Genomic DNA, 19,710 nt, shown 5'->3' with positions numbered 1-19,710 from the left:
CAGGCGGGACGGACACTCACCGTGCAGATTGCTTCGGGCTGCCCGATTTTGGAGCCGCTGGCGTGTCTCACCAGGATGAGGTAGACCTGCAGCAGCCTCTCCATCTGGTCTGAACCGTCTGAGGAGGGGGCCTTGGACACTCTGTCCTGGAGCTCCAGGAGCGCTTCCTGCCAAGGAGAGGGAAGGACCACGGCTGCCGGGAGGGCCCCAGGGGTCACCGGCACTCAGGAAAATGCGTGCGGAGCGGGCTCCCACCACAGGCCCGGCACACAGCAGGGGCCTCATGAAGGCTCACTCATCGGTCACCGACCGACTGAGACACCCCTACTACCCCCGTGGGTTCGGTTTTAGTTATTATGCAGTGAAATTCAGTTCAATGGAACCTTCCTCGGCACCGGCCAGAAAATCCCTGCCACAGAAGGTTGTACAGACCCTCCTTCCGTCTGGCCCTGTGATGTCGTGGGCTTCGGCCCTGCCCACAATCTTAGAGCCGGCTGCCTGGAACCGTGACCTGCGCCAGGTCAAAGAGCAGCGGGCGCAGGCAAGGCTCAAACCCGGGGGCAAGGCCAGCTCTCCCTGCTCTGCCGCTCTCCTCCGTCCCGCGGTTCCTCCAAGCCAGACTCACCTGCAAGCACTCCCAAAACACGCCAAAGTGGTCCTTGTAGACATAGGCAGCCGACGCCCTGACCATCTGCCTGAGCGCCTCGGCCACCAGGTGCCAGGGCAGCTGTGCTTCGGTCTCTGTAACTGGGCCCAGCTTCTTCAGGATTGCCCGGACTGCCTGGGAAAAGCCAAAGCCAACGCGACATTCACACCTGTTCTAAAGTTAACCTAATAGACAGTAACTGGAAGCATTCCCCAAAACGTTGAAGCTGGTAAAGCTGTCTGCAGACGGCCCCTCCTAAACCCTGCGATCATCCTGCGAGGGAGGGGCTCCTTTGCCCATTTTACAGATGAGGGAACTGAGACGGACAGAACTGTCTGTGCCCAGGGTCACACAGCTAGTAAGAGTCTAAGGCGGAATTTGCACTCGGCTCTTCCCGATTCCAGGGGCCCCCAGCTTAGTCCCGCCTGACTCTCTCTGACCCAGGGATCCCGGCACATGGGGCTCTTCTATTGCGCATCTTCTCCCAAAGTCTGTCCAAGCTCATGTCCGTGGCTGCCATGAGACCGTCGGCTCGTCTCATCTGCTGCCCTCTCCCAACATCAGGTCTTCTCCAACGCAGCCCCCTCCTCCCTCCCACCCCGGACCTTCCAGGGAACAGCCTGAAGTGATTCCTAAGAAACTGATCATTTGATCTCCTTGTTGTCCAAGGGACTTTTAAACCCAAAGTCACCTCCAGCACCAGAATGTCCAAGCCTTGACTCCATGGGGCTCAGCCTTCCTTGTGGTCCAGCTCTCACCGCCATGTGTCGCTACTGTAAAATCCTTAGCTTTGACTCTAGGGATCTTTGTCGGCAAGGTGACAGCTCTGCCTTTTAGTCTGCTGTCCAGATTCGCCATCGCTTTCCTCTTCCCATTCTCAAATTTTTTTCAGTTAGCCAGCCCATCCTTAGTTCCTTCCCTTTCCAGAACTGATTTATGGATCAAGAATCATTTCTCAATTCCCCCGCCCTAAATCTGGCAGAGAACCAAAAATTATGGAGCAGAAATACTTTATCGTGCTTGGGGGAATGACGGGGGAATTCCAGTTGGCACGCCCTTTGGGGTTTGGGCCAACAGCCAAAACAAACATTTCTTTAAAGAAAAGAGGAAAAAGGGACCTGACTGATAAAAGAATGCAGGGCCAACAGGAAGGCCCCAGGTGAGAGCTGGAGAGAAAGGGCTATTCCCAGAGCAAGCGACTGAAGAGATTTGATGCCCTAGACTGGTATCAGAGAACCAGAAGTCGTAATGAACAAGTACAACTCCCTCTCCGGCTCGCCTCTCCTCTTACTGCTCTTTACCCTCACTCCCCAAGTCATTCTTTACTTCTTTTCATCCCCCCATCCAATCCTTTCCCCTCCTTTATTTACCTTGGATGTACAGGAGTGGAACATATTTCTAACTCCTTTGCACATTTCAAAAAGTAACTGTCCAACACCTTCCGCTTTTGTGGGATATTTGCCAAGGTCAAGAAACATTAAATTAAAGAGGGTGTCTTCATCCGAAACCTAGAGAAAAAAATCCCAAACAAAGGTCATTCATAGCTTTTAAACGTATAACTTATAACAAATCAACTTTTTATTTTATTTGTAAACTGTCTCAGGTATCTTTAACACAGGAAAATAAATATTTAAAGGTTCAAAACATGATCTCCAATTGTTTTAACTAAGTATACCTACCCTTATAGAAACCCTGAGCAAAAGACCTGCGACCCAAACATTCACACCAATCACGAGTAGCTCATCATATAAGGCAATACTCTTGCCTCTCAAAGGAAATCAATCACACGGATTCATATTTACATATGGTTTACAAACGATAATGGGGAGAAACATGCTCATGACTTTCATTACAAAGCACAACATATACTAACGTTACTAACCGCCGATTGAGTTCATGTCTAAAATCATCTGTCGAAGTGCACTACCTCTCCTCTCCTCATCCTCTCCTCACCTCGTACTCAATAAGCACTGATTAAGCGCTCACTGCGTGGCATGTGCTGTGCCAGGGGCTCAGGGAAACCAGGCGCTGCAGACATGGCCCCTCGAGGCTGCCACCTGAGGCCCTTCGTTGGCAGGGCCCTGCCCAGGAGGGGACCCCAGATCTTTCCTGCTCTTCCCCTCCCCCCCAGACAGCACCCTTGTGGGTGTCACCTGCCCCCAAGAGACTCTAGGGCCAAAGGGAGGGACTCTGTTTTTGCCTTTGTTTGTACTCTCGGCAGTTAGCACAGAGCCTGGCACACACATAGTAAATGCTCCGTGTATCTAGCCAGCTAGCCACCCAAAGGACTAAATGTGACTTAAATCAAAAGCTGCCTTTCATACACTAAAAAGTGCTTAACATAAATCTGAAGAAACATGAAAGGAAAACCCAAATGGTGTCTCTGAATTCTAAGAAATGAATTAAGCCCAAGGAGAAATTCAACTGAATTCCGAGGGACCAATATTTCCTAAGCATCAATAACCTGCCAGACCCTGGGCGAGGCTGGGGGTACAAAGACGAAATAAAAAGCTCTGCAGCCTGGCTCTCCCTTTCCTAGCGCACTGAGGCCATTCACCTGCCATCTATCACCTTCTTATTTAATATTCTGACCACTGTATTTCTGTCATTGGTTTCCTTGGGAGTCTTACACATTCATGCATCTGAAAACATTTTCTGCATCCCCAGACTGTTACCTGGAGGGGTCCAGGACTCATAGAGAAAGGGGAATGAGGTGTCCTGCACCAGGGTACACAAAGCCTACTGCGGGAGGCAAGGACACAAGGGGCCTGGAGGGGAAAGAGGCACAAGGACCAACGTCAGCCTGGGAGATCCATCTAAGACCTCATTCATGAGGCGTCCCCTCCACCACGCCTGCCTACGGTGCCCCCCTGCACCCACGTCCTCCTCTCTCCCTGTCCGGGGGGCTGGGACTAGCTCCTGTTCCCTTTCCACTGCCTCGTGGGCTGCCCCATCAGCCCCTCCCTCCCTCTGGCTTGCCGACCAGTCTGTGCTTTCCCCTGCTGACGGCAGCTGTCTCTGCTGTCCGTCCTGCTCCCTCCTCCCTGCCTGTGCCTGTGTGGCGCTGAATCTAATTTAGAGCAGGGGCAGAACCTGCTTCTAGTCTGGGAAGGGATCTCTTCCTGAATAAGCCGTTCCATAAACACTTAAAAGAAGTAAGAGAGCTTACCTTTCTCATCAAAAAGGTAAAACTTTCTGCTGCAAAATTTCTTATATGTGATTTGTGGTGAGCCAGGAGTGTACTGTATAAACTGCAAGGGAAGTGAGAGATTCCTGGTAACCAAGAGCCCGACTGGGCAATACATCAGACGGTCTTTCAAGAACAAGGCCCCCGAGGAGGGGGCCTTTTATCCATCTCATCGGGGAGAGCAGAAAGACACATATTCAGTCAGGAAAGCCAAGTGAGAAATCCAAGGGCACAGACTCGCACAAAGGTTTGACTGAGGGATCTCTTTGGATTCCTGCCCAGCTCTGTTGCCGTTAGGAGGCAAGGAGTACTGGAAGTCCTGGGTGGGGAGAGGCCTCCGGGAGCCCCCACCAGTGCCCTCTGGGCGTGTGGGCCTGCTGTGGATTCTGCCTCCCTATAGTTTATTGTCCCTGCCTGGGAGTCCTGGGAAGGGCGATGGCCTCTGGGAGCTGAGGAAGGTCAGAATACTGAGCTCTCCAAGTTCTGGGGCTGGGCTCCTGGGATGTGGGGGGCCACAGCCACGGCTCCCGACACAGACTCGCCCCCACGGCTCCGCCACTGGGGGAGCTGCCCTGGTGAGTCTCACAGCAAATGCTCCAGGAGCCATCCCTCTGCCCAAGGGCTGAGGAGAAAAGCAGGAGACTGGGACTGACCCACGCTCCTGCGTGCCCGTCTTTGTGTGTAACCACACAGCTTGCCCTGCGGCACGTCGAGGGGCTGTCCTAGCCAACGGTCCTCTGCAAAGGCTCGTGCTCAGTAGCAGTTAGTAGCCCTGGGGTGCTAATCACGGGCAGCAAACCCTGGGGAGAACACAGTGGAATGGAGCTCTAGCCAACCCCGAGAAGTGGCCCTCCCCCCACCTCTCAGGGAGCAAAGCACGGAGGGGAGGAGAAAGCCTGGCCGAGGGGCTCCCTCTGGCCGTGAGCGCGAGAGCTGGGATAAGCCTCCTCGGGGCTTCTAGGGCTACACCAGAACCAAAGAAGCAGCCGCTGGGTTCTTTTGTCATTGCCAGCAAAATGTGCTGGTGCATGTCAGAAGGGAGAGGAAGAGGGCTCGGAGAGTGCATCATGGGAGATCGGGCTGAAGAGGTAGCCCGGAGGCAAGCACAAACCAGGGAAGCCCAAGCAACAAAAGAGAGAATTACCTGTATATGTTTGGCATGTCCTTGACCATAAGTCTCCAGAGGTACTTGTAAAGGTAAGAGAGGGCCGTAAAAGCCCATTCTAACAGCTCGGTGTCCTGGGTCTCTAGAATCGCTGTGATGGCCAGGAAAAAATCTTTAAAATTTGGATAGAAGTCAGTCTGCAGATCCCGAGCCAACTGAACAACCAGGCTGCATTGGAAATAATAAAAAGGCATCATGACGTCACAAGACTAGGAGTCCAAAATCTCCTGGTATCTGGAGCATAAGCAGTAGGATGAGAGGGGACGTGGGATGACCTCATGCTTAGAAAGACCTGACTCTGTGACCCTGGCCTGTCAGTAACCTTTGGGGGCTCTAGGAAACTCCCTACAAATTACAGAGAAAGGAAAATTTGCCTTGGTAGAGGCAAATTTAACCTCATTTCTACATTTTCATAGTCTGGCCCAGAAAAATAAAATTAAAAGGAGTTGCAGAGGGGAAGGAGAGGAAAGAGAGAATGTTGGCTTATAGAATATGAAAATGTCTTTCAAATATCAAAGCACTTACAAATTAGTGCTTAATCAAACATTAAAAAATTCTTCCTCTCCTCAGAGTCTGACAAAAAAAAAAAAAAAACCAATAAAACATTGGATCAAGGACAGAAGCAGCTACATTCAAAGAAAGAACACTGGGAAATGAGCGTAAACTGTTTACATTTCTGTTTTTCTTCCCAGGTTATTTATACCTTCTGAATCCAATTTTCCCTGTGCAACAAGAGAACTGTTCGGTTCTGCACACACATATTGGATCTAGGATATACTGTAACCTATTTAACATGTAAAGGACTGCTTGCCATCTAGGGGAGGGGGTAGAGGGAGGGAGGGGAAAAATCGGAACAGAAGTGAATGCAAGGGATAATGGTGTAAAAAATTATCCTGGCATGGGTTCTGTCAATAAAAAGTTAAAAAAAAAAAATTGGATCAAACAAGTATTGCTTTTTCTATTTACATCAAGAAAAATATTATTAATCTAGTAATTTTATCATACAAAATTAGGAGGAGTTGGAGGGGTTTTTTAAGCTCTATCTTACTGTTCTCCTCCACCCCCATATATATACAGATGCACACTCAAAATTTAAAGCTAAATGTGTATCTTATATAGTATTATGTGCTATATATTGCACAATATACACACACACCCATATATACATATATATTCACATATCGCTGTTGTAAGGCAATGCTGTGTGTATTTAAATTAAAAAAAAAAAAAAGATTTTCTAATCAAAACCCAAGCATAGTTGTTAATGATATAAAATGGCAACATTCCTGGTATGAACTGAAAAAGATTTACCCTTTAGGCAAGCTTTTCCAAATTTCTTTTTTGTTAATTTTAAAAATTCAAGTAACTAGCTACACACACACACACACACACACACACACACACACACACACAGAGCTATGTTATAACATTTGTATAATTATATATTTTCATCACTGCTGTAAATCAATGTTTTGTATAAATGACAACTATTTTAATATTCAAATAGCCCATGTTAAAGAGTAGATTCTTCTTGTTTCTGACTCATAAACCATTGACAATTATTATACTTCAAGGATCTGTGACTTTTGTAGGTCACAGGATCACAGAGGGCCTTGACAAGAAGTCTGTTCCCAGTTTTACTCCTACACCCCCTGGCTTATAACACTTACTAGCACTAAACGTCCAAAGACATAGCCTTTGGGAACAGAGTTAGATCTAGGACTTGAGGAAGACTTTTAGTAAGAGAACTGTATCCTAAGTCACTCTGTCTCTGTCCATCTCCATTAAAAGACTGCAGACCCTTCCCAAGGGAGATGGGACTGCTCTCATGCTCTGGTGGGATGACCTCTTTCTTAAATCTACAATTGTGCTTTAGTGCCTTCACTGGAGAGCCTCAAGAGAGCCTCAACTTACTCCAAAAGTGGCTGATAGGCCAGGCTGTGCTTGATCTGCAGGTGGGACTTTAAGCTCAGGACAATCTCCTTCTGATGGTAAACCAGCTGATTGAATGACTGGCACTTGCCGACAACTTCTTTGTAAAATTTCCCTAAAAGAAGAGAGACAGAAAGGAATTATTCTCAAGGAATTTCCTTGTTAACAGAAAACATTATTGCCATGACTGGTGACTATATTAGTCGACTTTAATAGAACATACCAAAATGTTCGGTGAGATTCAATTCTCTCCATTTCTGTAGTCCTTCATAAAAATAGGTTTCCACCTCCTAGAAAACCAAAATATTGTATTAAACAAGCCATGTGAAAACCCTCTGATCAAACTACAAGCACAGTTAGTGATGTAACAAAGGCAATACTCCAAGTAAGAACTGAAAATGATTTATACCTTAGCCAAGTCTTTCCAAATTGCAAATTTCTTTTTTGTTGATTTTAAAAATATAAAATAGGCTGTTCAGGAAAACTTTAGAGCAGCTAAAAATCAACAGTTACTACTATCTTTGTACTGAGATTTAATCCATATTTTTTTTTGATCAATATAAATTTTAATATAATGCCCTATTCTCTTTCTATCTATTGGTTCTTTCCCTACAGCTTTCAAATGTACTCACAGCTCCTCCATCCTTGAAAAACTCTCACTAGACCCTGTGAGCCCCTCAAGTGATCATCCTCTATCTCTTTTTTCCTTATCCAGACAAACTAGTCATCGTCTCTACTTCCTCTCATTCATTCCTAACTCATCCCTCCACTGAAACTGCTCTATCTGAAGTTATTAATGATTTCTTAATTGTTAAACCCGATGGTTTGTTCTCAGTCTTCATGCATACATCCATCTGTCTGCCTGTCTCTCTCTCTGTGTTTTCATCACCTCTCATGGGTTTAATAATCATACTTATGCAGATGATGTAAATAATTTTGGCATTTTCTATCTCAACCACCATCTACTAGAAAGTCAAGCTCCCACATTATCAATACACCCCAACAAACACTAAAATTTGCCTGACAAACTCCCTGAAAACCATGTGCAAAAAGCAAAAAAAAAAAAAAAAAAAAAAAAAAAAAGTTTAAAAACAAAACCAGACACTATATTTTAAGAAATCACAAAAGGATCTATTAGATTTATTAGAATTAGGAGGCAAGAAAAAGATAGAAAGAAATCACCAGTCTGCCTGAAAAGCATCTCCAAAGGTAAAGTCATAGGAGTATCACAACCAAAATCCAAACTCCCAAGTCAAAGGAAAATTAACAAATATCCAGAGAGACACTGTTCAGGTACCATGGAATCGTGAGAAACACATATGACTTAGCAGCTTCTACTAAAAATGAAAGTACAGAATATAAACCATTCTAAAAAAGGAAAAGATACAAGCTTACAAATAAGAATAAATTATCCTAAAAGACAGGATATAGCATCTAAAGGGAGAAACAGACCTTGAATGAACAGAGGACTTGGAAACACAACATAAATTCAAGGATCAAGTGAAACATACAAGAGTTAATTTAAGTGGGTAATTAGGAGCAATTTGCTGATGATGTGGTGCTAACATTCTAATGGTGTTAGATCCATTAGATCTAATAAGTATTCCATCAACTCTGAATGGTCTGCAAAGGGCACTGAGGGAGAAGGGAAGGAAGAAGGGATAGAATTTGGAATATGAAACATTAAAAAAAAGTTAGGGATTGTTTTAATATGTAATTGGGGAAAAAATAAGATAGGATTTTTTTTTTAAATGTACATTTCAGAAGAAAGTGAAGATAAACAGAAAAGCAGAATAATTTTGAATTACATTTTTTTTAAGTGAAAAGAATGAAATGGAGATTTATCATTTCACACAAAATTCTTTTTGATGTTCTGCTCTGTGTATGGATATGATCTTTTTAGACATTCAGAATACAAAAAAAAACCTTAAATTTTTTAAAATTAAATTGAATTTAAAATTAAAATTCCTTTCCTTTAAAAGAAAATCATGCAATGCTTTTAACAATCCTGCATCAAACACCTCCATCTTTGGCTTTATTTTCCCAATGCTATCTTCTGACTAAGAATTATGCACACCACACAAGTTGTAGAATCAAAATTACAAAAAAAAAAAAAAAAAAGTCAAAGTAAGATGGATAAAGGCCTATAAAGCCTAGCTGGGATCCAATCCAGGATCTGCCCCTTTCTCCAAATGGGATTCTATGTGAATTACTTCCCTTCCACAATTGTAATCCTAGGCCTCTAGTGAAGGGATTCAGAAAAACTTAGAAGGACCTGCATGAACAGATACTAAGTGATATAAGCAAGACCAGGACGACAATGAATACATTGATCAGAGTGATATAAAGGAAAACCACTCTGAAAGACCGAGTTGTGTCCAATTAAGACTGCCCAGGGCTGACAGCAGTCAATCATACTTCCTGCCTCTTGGCAGAGGATGGACTGGAGAGGAAGAATATGAAACACATCTTTGGACACAGCTGAAGTACTAACTTGTTCTACTTCATTATATTTGTTATAAGGGAGGATATTTCTTTGGAGGAAGGGAGATAGTGAAGGAATGTATTAACAATAGAAAAAAAAAACTATCATTGAAATATTTAAAACATATTTTTGTGCTGAAAATGTTACAATGGGTATGTGGTTACTAGTATGCTGAATTTAATATGTATTTTTAAAAAGAAATTGAAGATAACAAGTTTGTGGTTTCCTACACAATATCCTTTCTTGTTCTTTCGACATTGAAAAAAGTTATTATTTGTAGATAACTGCTAAATTTGTTATCAAAAAAGGAAAATATTTTTTCAAAAAGACCATTGGTAACAGAGAACATACTTTCTCCTGTAGCAGTTCATTTGATTTTGGAAAAGAACTCTAGTCCAGCCTTCTGGGGTCAGGCTAGGGAAGGCATTTTCAGAGGTTTGGAACTAAAACTCAGACAGCAAAAGTTTCCCCAAGGAGAAGTACAAGAAGAGGGCAAGAGATCAGAAGCCAGAGGAAGCAGTTAGATAGGCTCTTGGGGATAATTTATAAGCGCTGAAGTACAGTATAAAACATCAATCATAATGACCATCTTGCATTATATTTGGTCAAAATATAATCAACCTGAAAACTCTTCCACACACACCAGCAGGGATCTTATTAATAAAAAAAAAAAAAAAAAAAAAAAAAAACCTTCAATAACGAAAACATTTGTCATGGATGGCTTTCTTACCTCATCATAACAGGCAGTCCTATCAATCCGATGGATGATATCAATATTAACATTCCCAAGTCGCTCAGCAAACGTAAGAAACTGAAAACGGAAAACAAACAGGATGGTCACAGATACATTAAACCATTAGGAAGTATACAACATGAGTTTGGGGTACTAGGATTACATATATGGGTTTGCTTTCATGAATTTTACTTGTCTAAAAATCCCCTGCTTTAAGGAAGGTCTTGTGGTCTGGTGGACAGAGCAAACAATTTGGACTCAGGAAGTCCCAAGGTCAAATCCATCTCTTAGACAGGTGACCTTTAACCTCTTTCAATCTCAGTTTCCTCATCTGTAAAATAGGGTTACCAATAGCACCTATCTTCCAAGTTTGTTGACAATAAAATGAGATAATATTCATAAAGAGCTTTGTAAACTTTAAAACACTATATAAATACTAGCTATTCTCACCAATGACACTCATAAAAGCTCCTATGTCCCAAGACAAAGGATAAAGTGAGGGATTTCTAAAGCACTCTGTAATCCTTAAAGCACTATATAAATCCTATCATTATTATCAATAATAATGATGTTGATAATAGAGGTTAACTCCCAAGATTGTGAAAATAAAATGAGACATTTTGCAAAGCGTTTTGCAAACCTTCTCTATACAAATGCTATTATTATTCATTAAACATAAATGCTTCTACCACCAAGACTGTGAGAGGAGGAGGGTGACAAAAGGGGAGGGGAGGAGATAATATTTCTAAAGCGCTTTGTAAATCTTCTCTTTACAAATGCCACTATTGATAAATAACTGTAAGAGCAGCTATTTTCAATAATAATAAAAATGAGATATTTCTAAAGTGCTTTGTAAATCTTATTTATATAAAAAAGCTATTATTATTAAATAATCATAAGAAACCTACTTCCCAAACTGGGGGGTGGAGGGGAGAGAGAAAAATATAACATCGGTAAAACACTTTGCAAATCATCTCCATGTAAATTCTATTATTATTCAATAATCACAAGAGCAATTACTTCCAAACTTGTGCTGGTAAATGAGATGTTTCTAAAGTGCTTTGCAAGCCTTCTCTATATAAAGCTACTATTATTAAATAATGATAAGAGCAGCTACTTTCCAGACTGGGTGGGGAAAAGGGATAAAAATGAGAGATCTGTAAAGCACTCTGCAAACCTTTTTTATATAAATTCTATTACTCGCTAATGACAAGAAAATCTATTTCCAAGATTATACAGGGAAATGAGATAATATTTCTAAAGCAGAGCAGCTACTTCCCAGACTGGGGGTGGGGGTAAAAATGAGACTCTGTAAAAAGCACTTTGCAAATTTTCTCTATATAAATGATATTATTATTCAATAAACACAAGAGCAGCTACTTCCAAGATTAAGCAGGGAAATGAGATAATATTTCTTATTTCTAAAGCACTTTGCAAGCCTTCTTCATATAAAGCTATTATTATTAAATAACCACAAGAACAGCTACTTCCAAGATGAAGCAGGGAAATGAGATATTTCTTATTTCTAAAGCACTTTGCAAGCCTTCTCCATATAAAGCTATTATTATTAAATAACCACAAGAACAGCTACTTCCAAGATTAAGCAGGGAAATGAGATATTTCTTATTTCTAAAGCACTTTGCAAGCCTTCTCCATATAAAGCTATTATTATTAAATAACCACAAGAACAGCTACGTCCAAGATTAAGCAGGGAAATGAGATAATATTTCTTATTTCTAAAGCACTTTGCAAGCCTTCTCCATATAAAGCTATTATTATTAAATAACCACAAGAACAACTACGTCCAAGATTAAGCAGGGAAATGAGATAATATTTCTTATTTCTAAAGCACTTTGCAAGCCTTCTCCATATAAAGCTATTATTATTAAATAACCACAAGATTAAGCAGGGAAATGAGATATTATTTCTTATTTCTAAAGCACTTTGCAAGCCTTCTCCATATAAAGCTATTATTATTAAATAACCACAAGAACAGCTACATCCAAGATTAAGCAGGGAAATGAGATAATATTTCTTATTTCTAAAGCACTTTGCAAGCCTTCTTCATATAAAGCTATTATTATTAAATAACCACAAGAACAGCTACGTCCAAGATTAAGCAGGGAAATGAGATAATATTTCTTATTTCTAAAGCACTTTGCAAGCCTTCTCCATATAAAGCTATTATTATTAAATAACCACAAGAACAGCTACTTCCAAGATTAAACAGGGAAATGAGATATTTCTTATTTCTAAAGCACTTTGCAAGCCTTCTTCATATAAAGCTATTATTATTAAATAACCACAAGAACAGCTACGTCCAAGATTAAGCAGGGAAATGAGATAATATTTCTTATTTCTAAAGCACTTTGCAAGCCTTCTTCATATAAAGCTATTATTATTAAATAACCACAAGAACAGCTACGTCCAAAATTAAGCAGGGAAATGAGATAATATTTCTTATTTCTAAAGCACTTTGCAAGCCTTCTCCATATAAAGCTATTATTATTAAATAACCACAAGAACAGCTACTTCCAAGATTAAGCAGGGAAATGAGATAATATTTCTTATTTCTAAAGCACTTTGCAAGCCTTCTCCATATAAAGCTATTATTATTAAATAACCACAAGAACAGCTACGTCCAAAATTAAGCAGGGAAATGAGATATTATTTCTTATTTCTAAAGCACTTTGCAAGCCTTCTCCAGGCTATTATTATTAAATAACCACAAGAACAGCTACGTCCAAGATTAAGCAGGGAAATGAGATAATATTTCTTATTTCTAAAGCACTTTGCAAGCCTTCTCCATATAAAGCTATTATTATTAAATAACCACAAGATTAAGCAGGGAAATGAGATAATATTTCTTATTTCTAAAGCACTTTGCAAGCCTTCTCCATATAAAGCTATTATTATTAAATAACCACAAGAACAGCTACTTCCAAGATTAAGCAGGGAAATGAGATATTTCTTATTTCTAAAGCACTTTGCAAGCCTTCTCCATATAAAGCTATTATTATTAAATAACCACAAGAACAGCTACTTCCAAGATTAAGCAGGGAAATAAGATAATATTTCTTATTTCTAAAGCACTTTGCAAGCCTTCATATAAAGCTATTATTATTAAATAACCACAAGAACAGCTACGTCCAAGATTAAGCAGGGAAATGAGATAATATTTCTTATTTCTAAAGCACTTTGCAAGCCTTCTCTATATAAAGCTATTATTATTAAATAACCACAAGAACAGCTACGTCCAAGATTAAGCAGGGAAATGAGATAATATTTCTTATTTCTAAAGCACTTTGCAAGCCTTCTCCATATAAAGCTATTATTATTAAATAACCACAAGATTAAGCAGGGAAATGAGATAATATTTCTTATTTCTAAAGCACTTTGCAAGCCTTCTCCATATAAAGCTATTATTATTAAATAACCACAAGAACAGCTACTTCCAAGATTAAGCAGGGAAATGAGATATTTCTTATTTCTAAAGCACTTTGCAAGCCTTCTCCATATAAAGCTATTATTATTAAATAACCACAAGAACAGCTACGTCCAAGATTAAGCAGGGAAATGAGATAATATTTCTTATTTCTAAAGCACTTTGCAAGCCTTCTCCATATAAAGCTATTATTATTAAATAACCACAAGAACAGCTACGTCCAAGATTAAGCAGGGAAATGAGATAATATTTCTTATTTCTAAAGCACTTTGCAAGCCTTCTCTATATAAAGCTATTATTATTCAATAACCACAAGAACAGCTACTTCCAAGATTAAGCAGGGAAATGAGATAATATTTCTTATTTCTAAAGCACTTTGCAAGCCTTCTCCATATAAAGCTATTATTATTAAATAACCACAAGAACAGCTACTTCCAAGATTAAGCAGGGAAATGAGATATTTTTTATTTCTAAAGCACTTTGCAAGCCTTCTCCATATAAAGCTATTATTATTAAATAACCACAAGAACAGCTACTTCCAAGATTATGTGAAGAAATGAGATATTTCTATTACTATTAAATAATCCTAACAGCAGCCATTTCCAAGATTGTGTGATAAAAGGGTAGGGGAGGTAAAGGGCTTTGCAAATCCTCTCTATATAAATTCTATTATTATCCAATAATTACAAGAGCAGCTACTTCCAGGCTTGCGCTAGTAAATGATGTTTCTACAGTGCTTTGCAAGCCTTCTCTATATAAAGCTACTATTATTAAATAATCATAAGAGCAGCTACTTTCGAGACTGGGAGAAAAAGGTAAAAATGAGACATCTTGAAAAACCTTTGCAAATCGTCTCTATAGAACTGCTATTATTATTCAATATTCACAAGGGCAGCTACGCCCAAGATTATACAAGGAAACCAGATCTTTCTAAAGCGCTTTGCGAACCTCCATTTAAATGCTATTATTATTATTATTAGGGCAGCCACTTCCAAGATTATACAAGGAAATGGGTATTTCCGACGAGCTTTGTAAGCTTTCTCCATATAAAGGTATTATTTAATAATAATAAGAGCAGCTTCTTCCCAGGCTCGGGTGGGAGGGGGAGGGAGAGTAGAAATGGAGCTCTGTAAAGCGCTTTGCACACCTCCCAGCGTTAGGTAAACGCCAGCTGCAAAGTCCTGCTGTTATCAATAAGGATGACAGCAGCCAGGTCTCCAGACAGCGAGAACAAAATGAAAGATGCTGGTTTAAGGATCTGCAGCAGACGTCAGTGCCGCAGAACCGCTTTTACTTTCAGGCTGAATGACAAGCACTCCAACCCCGGGGGCGTTTCCCCTCTACAAGATGATTTCCCAAACATCCGGCCAGCAGCTTCTCAGGGATCCCCAGTGGGGGTCCCCGTTAAATGGGGAGCCCCAGGAGGGTAGGGATACGAGGGAGGCGTTAATAAACCGGGATGATCTCAGATTCCGGGAAGATGCTCAGAGGCTGGACCGGGAAGGCGCTGCGGGCTGCAGAGGCCCTTACCGAGGCTCCCGCCCATCTACTGGAAGCTCCCTGAGGACAGGGGCTTAAAATGCCCTGGCAGGAGCCCTGAGCAGGATTTGTGCAATGGGGAATTAAAGAGCGGCCAAGAAGCGACAGGACGCCCTTTTCCCTGCTAGGAGGCCGGGGATCTCGGTTTACAGACAAGGGAAACTGAGGCGGGGGGAGGGGCGGAGGAGGAGGGGGAAGCGCCGCGCTCGAGGACAGGGACAAGCCGAACAGGGGCTGGCGGGGGTCGCGGAGCGATCCGCGCCCGACCCTCCCTCATTTCACAGAGAAGGAAGCTGAGGCCGCGCGCCTCTCCCCGCCCCCTGCTCGGGCCCTGCTGCGGCCGCAGCCTTTCGGAGGCCTTGGAAGAGCCCCCAACCCTGCTCCCGCCCGAGATCTGCGCCTCGGCTCCGGCCCAGGCCAGTCAAGGCCCCGTGCTTACCCGATACGTGTTCTCCGTTTTGTGGGCAAAGGGTTTCGGCTTCATGGCTGCGGGCGCCTGGACTGTCCGCGAACCGAGAAGTGGGGCTGGCGGGAAGGGGGCGGGCGAGTCGAGGGCGGAGACAGCAACCGAGACCCTAACGCCGCGGGGGGTCCTCGCTCACGTGCGCACCCTGACTCTGGGCGCCGCCATGACCGCGAGAGCGAGGGGAGGGGCCGCTAGAGAGACATCACGTGGGCGGGCGGAAGCGCGCGGACGGGGCGGGGCCCCTTTCCCTGGGAGGGACGGGAGAGAGTAGGGGGAAAGGGGCGGGGCATGGAGGGAGAGAGAACTAAACTTGTCCTTGTAGCTTGCCTACGATTTGCAGCTTCTGAAGCTATCGCAGAGGATCAATAAACTCCCCTCATTTTACAGATGGAGAAACTGAGGCAGGGGGTGATTTTTTTTTTTTTAATGACCTAAAATCATGGACCTAAAGCTAGTGCTGCAGGGGATCACAGATCAGCATCTATGCAACCCCTTCATTTTACCCATGGGGAAACTGAGGCAGGGGATAATTAAATGGCCTAAAATCATAGACCTAGAGCTAGTGCTGCAGGAGACCTTAGAGGGCATGCATCTATGCAACTCCCTCATTTTACAGATAGGGAAATTGAAGCAGGGAGTAATTAAGTGGCCTAAAGTCATGGACCTAAAGCTAGTGCTGCAGGGGATCACAGATCAGCATCTATGCAACCCTTTCATTTTACCCATGGAGAAACTGAGGCAGGGGATAATTAAATGGCCTAAAATCATAGACCTAGAGCTAGTGCTGCAGGAGACCTTAGAGGGCATGCATCTATGCAACTCCCTCATTTTACAGATAGGGAAATTGAAGCAGGGAGTAATTAAGTGGCCTAAAGTCATGGACCTAAAGCTAGTGCTGCAGGGGATCACAGATCAGCATCTATGCAACCCCTTCATTTTACCCATGGAGAAACTGAGGCAGGGGATAATTAAATGGCCTAAAATCATAGACCTAGAGCTAGTGCTGCAGGAGACCTTAGAGGGCATGCATCTATGCAACTTCCTCATTTTACAGATAGGGAAATTGAAGCAGGGAGTAATTAAATGGCCTAAAATCATGGACCTAGAGCTAGTGCTGCAGGAGACCTTAGAGGGCATGCATCTATGCAACTCCCTCATTTTACATATGGGGAAACTGAAACAGGGGGTAATTAAATGACCTGAAATCATGGACCTAGAACTAGTGCTGCAGGGGATCACAGATCAGCATCTATGCAACCCCTTCATTTTATCCATGGGGAAACTGAGGCAGGGAGTGATTAAATGTCCTAAAATCACGGACCTAGAGCTAGTTCTTCAAGAGACCTCAGAGCAGCATCTATGCAACCCTCTCATTTTACCCATGGGGAAACTGAGGCAGGGGATTAATTAAATGGCCTAAAATCGTGGACCTAGAGCTAGCTCTGCAAGGTACCTCAGATCAGCATCTATGCAACCCTCTCATTTTACCCATGGGGAAACTGAGGCAGGGAGTGATTAAATGGCCTAAAATCATGGACCTAGAGCTAATGCTGCAGGGGACCTAAGAGAACATGCAGCTAGTGCTGCAGGGAATCACAGATCAGCCTCTATGCGATCCCCTCACTGAAGGGGAAACTGAGGCACAGAACAGTTGAATGACCTAAAATCACAAACCTAGAGCAGGAAGGGACTTCAGTGGCATTTAGCCCAACCTCTTCTCTTTATAGATGAGAAAACTGAGGCACAGAGTGCAGAAGTGATGCCCAATGACTCACAAGTAGTCAATAGCAGAACTGTGATTTGCTCTTAGTTCCCCTGCTCTGTAGCCTATGCTAGAAAAGAACCCCTGTTCTCTTTTCCTTACTAAATCAAGCACAAACCTTTCAACTAACCTTTTTCACCTTGTTTTCTTGTCTGTCCTTACCCAATATTGCTCTACCTGCTTCCTCCATTCCAATCAGAGTAACTCATGCCAGGATTTCCTCATTCTGACCCTTTGCTCACATCTCCAGGTTTCCTTTGCAAAAAGGAAACTACCAGAATTTAGAAACCTCAAGGGCCCATATGATTATCACAAATAAATAAGCCAGGAAATCATCTCCAATAGAGTTCCTTGTTAGGAGGAGTGCAGTGTAAACCCAAGTTATGTTTATACTAGAATCATGACAAGTTGGTCAAGTTTTAAGTGGTGGTTCCGGAAGTTGTAACATTCTCTATCTTCCTATCCTTACCGCCAGCATGCATACCCTCAGAACTAGCTCTGAAAACAGTAGCACGAAAAAACCTGAAGCTTGGCACAATGCCTCCCCACCCCAGGTGTACAGAACCTAATTTTAACCTAAAGTTCAAAATCAAGCAACATAAGCAAACAGCAACATCAAACTGGATCATAAAAAACTACTTTAGTGGCAGAGGAGATTGAGACACAAACTTGGAAGACAATAATGTAAAGGAGAAAAAAAACTACAAATAAAGCCTCAAAGAAAAATGCTAATTGGACTTATGTACAAGGATTTCTGGAAGAGTTAAAGAAAAAAATAATAGCAGTAGTGGAAAATGGGGAAAGAAATGAAAAAGATGCAAGAAAATCATGAAAAGATTGGTCAAAGAGGCACAAAAATTCATTGCAGGGAAAATAATAATAGTAATAACTTGAATTATTTTGGAAATACCATGCTATTTTCACCAAATGAATCTCAGTTTGTTTTTATTTTCTCTATAAAATATAGGATGTTTCTAACATCCCATCTAACTGTAATCTTTGCATTCTTTGAGGTGAGAGAATGCAGTGTAGGCATGAGAGACTGCCCAGTTTAAAGGCAAAGAGGCAAGAAATAATATATTGTATAAGAGACAGAAAATAGGTCAGTTTGTCCAGAATGTATAACATGTAAGAGGGTGATAACATAAAAACCAATATTGAAAGGCTTCAAAGGCCAAGTCAATGAATTAGTAAACATTTATAAAGCACTGATTTTTATCAATGTCTCTGAGTTCTCATCAATTTGGATGTCCCTTCCAATTTGACAAATCATAATCCCACAGTTGCTAACTCATCCTTTCTGCCATTTGTCCATCATTCTTCCACATGGGGAGGGTACCTTATGCTAAGGTCCCTTGCTTTCTCTTGACTTTACAAGATGCTTCTGGGACAAGATTGCCCTCCTGCAGTCCCTGTTATATTTGACCTACATATCTCCCTTTTGTAAATGTTTGCCTTATAGCTTTCTTTACACCATTTTCTTTTTGACTTTTCTTCTTTGTTCTAACATTTATATATCTGATGTACTTGTGTGATACTTATTTTCGATTCTTCAAAGACCATTGTGTTCTAGCTTCCTAAGCAACAGAAAGAGCTGCACATACAGGTTGTTTTGTTGTTGCTGCTTGGCTACAGCCCCTATTTTTTAAAAGCTTTTTATTTTCAAAACATTCATAGATAGTTTTCAACGTTCACCCTTGCAAAACCTTGTATTCCAAGTATTTTTCTCCCTCCTTTTCTTCCCCCTTCCCTACGCTGCAAGTAATCCAATTATATGATAAACATGTACAATTCTTCTATACATATTTCTGCAATTATCATGCTGCACCAAAAAAAAATCAGATCATAAAGGGAAAAAATGAGAAAGAAAACAATTTAAGCAAACAACAACAAAAAAAAAAAAAAGGTGAAAATACTTGTTGTGATCCACACTTAGTCCCAGGGCTCTCTTTGGGTACAGATGGTTCTCTTCATCACAAGACTGGAACTGTGGAATTTGCCTGAATCACCTCGCTGTTGAAAAGATCCACAAGCATCACAATAGATCATCTTATAATCTTGCTGTTCCCTGTATAGTGATCTCCTGGTTCTGCTCATTTCACTTAGCATCAGTTCATATAAGTCTCCCCAGGCCTCTCAAATCATCCTGCTGATCATTTCTTATAGAACAATAACATTCTATAACATTCACATATAATAACTTACTCAGCCATTCTCCAACTGATGGGCCTCCACTCAGTTTCCAGTTCCTTGCCACTACAAAAAGAGCTGTAGCAAACATTTTTGCACACGAGGCTCCTTTTCCCTTTTTTATGATCTCTTTGGGATACAGACCCAGTAGAGATACTAA

General features: G+C 41.8%; 1 protein-coding gene across 2 annotated transcripts in view; it reads right to left on the bottom strand.

The window, feature by feature from the left end:
* Positions 1-15,791, bottom strand: part of UTP20 (UTP20 small subunit processome component) — a 92,771-nt gene extending 76,980 nt beyond the window's left edge. The window contains exons 1-10 of one of the 2 annotated variants that reach the window (XM_052001773.1): positions 15,572-15,791; positions 10,146-10,226; positions 7,154-7,220; positions 6,913-7,045; positions 4,978-5,166; positions 3,816-3,897; positions 3,322-3,414; positions 2,017-2,154; positions 626-781; positions 21-167 (exon numbers count right to left, since the gene is read on the bottom strand). In XM_052001773.1, the coding sequence (XP_051857733.1) occupies positions 21-167; positions 626-781; positions 2,017-2,154; positions 3,322-3,414; positions 3,816-3,897; positions 4,978-5,166; positions 6,913-7,045; positions 7,154-7,220; positions 10,146-10,226; positions 15,572-15,616 (1,131 nt within the window). In that variant the 5' untranslated portion in view covers positions 15,617-15,791. The remainder of the gene's footprint in view (positions 1-20; positions 168-625; positions 782-2,016; positions 2,155-3,321; positions 3,415-3,815; positions 3,898-4,977; positions 5,167-6,912; positions 7,046-7,153; positions 7,221-10,145; positions 10,227-15,571) is intronic. The other variant, XM_052001774.1, reaches the window with a different exon arrangement.
* Positions 15,792-19,710: the final 3,919 nt, after the last annotated feature.

Source organism: Antechinus flavipes, chromosome 5 (assembly GCF_016432865.1).
Source record: "Antechinus flavipes isolate AdamAnt ecotype Samford, QLD, Australia chromosome 5, AdamAnt_v2, whole genome shotgun sequence".
Taxonomy (NCBI): Eukaryota; Metazoa; Chordata; class Mammalia; order Dasyuromorphia; family Dasyuridae; genus Antechinus; species Antechinus flavipes.
The sequence above is the reverse complement of the archived record's forward strand: the minus strand, read 5'-3'. Positions and strand labels throughout refer to the sequence as shown.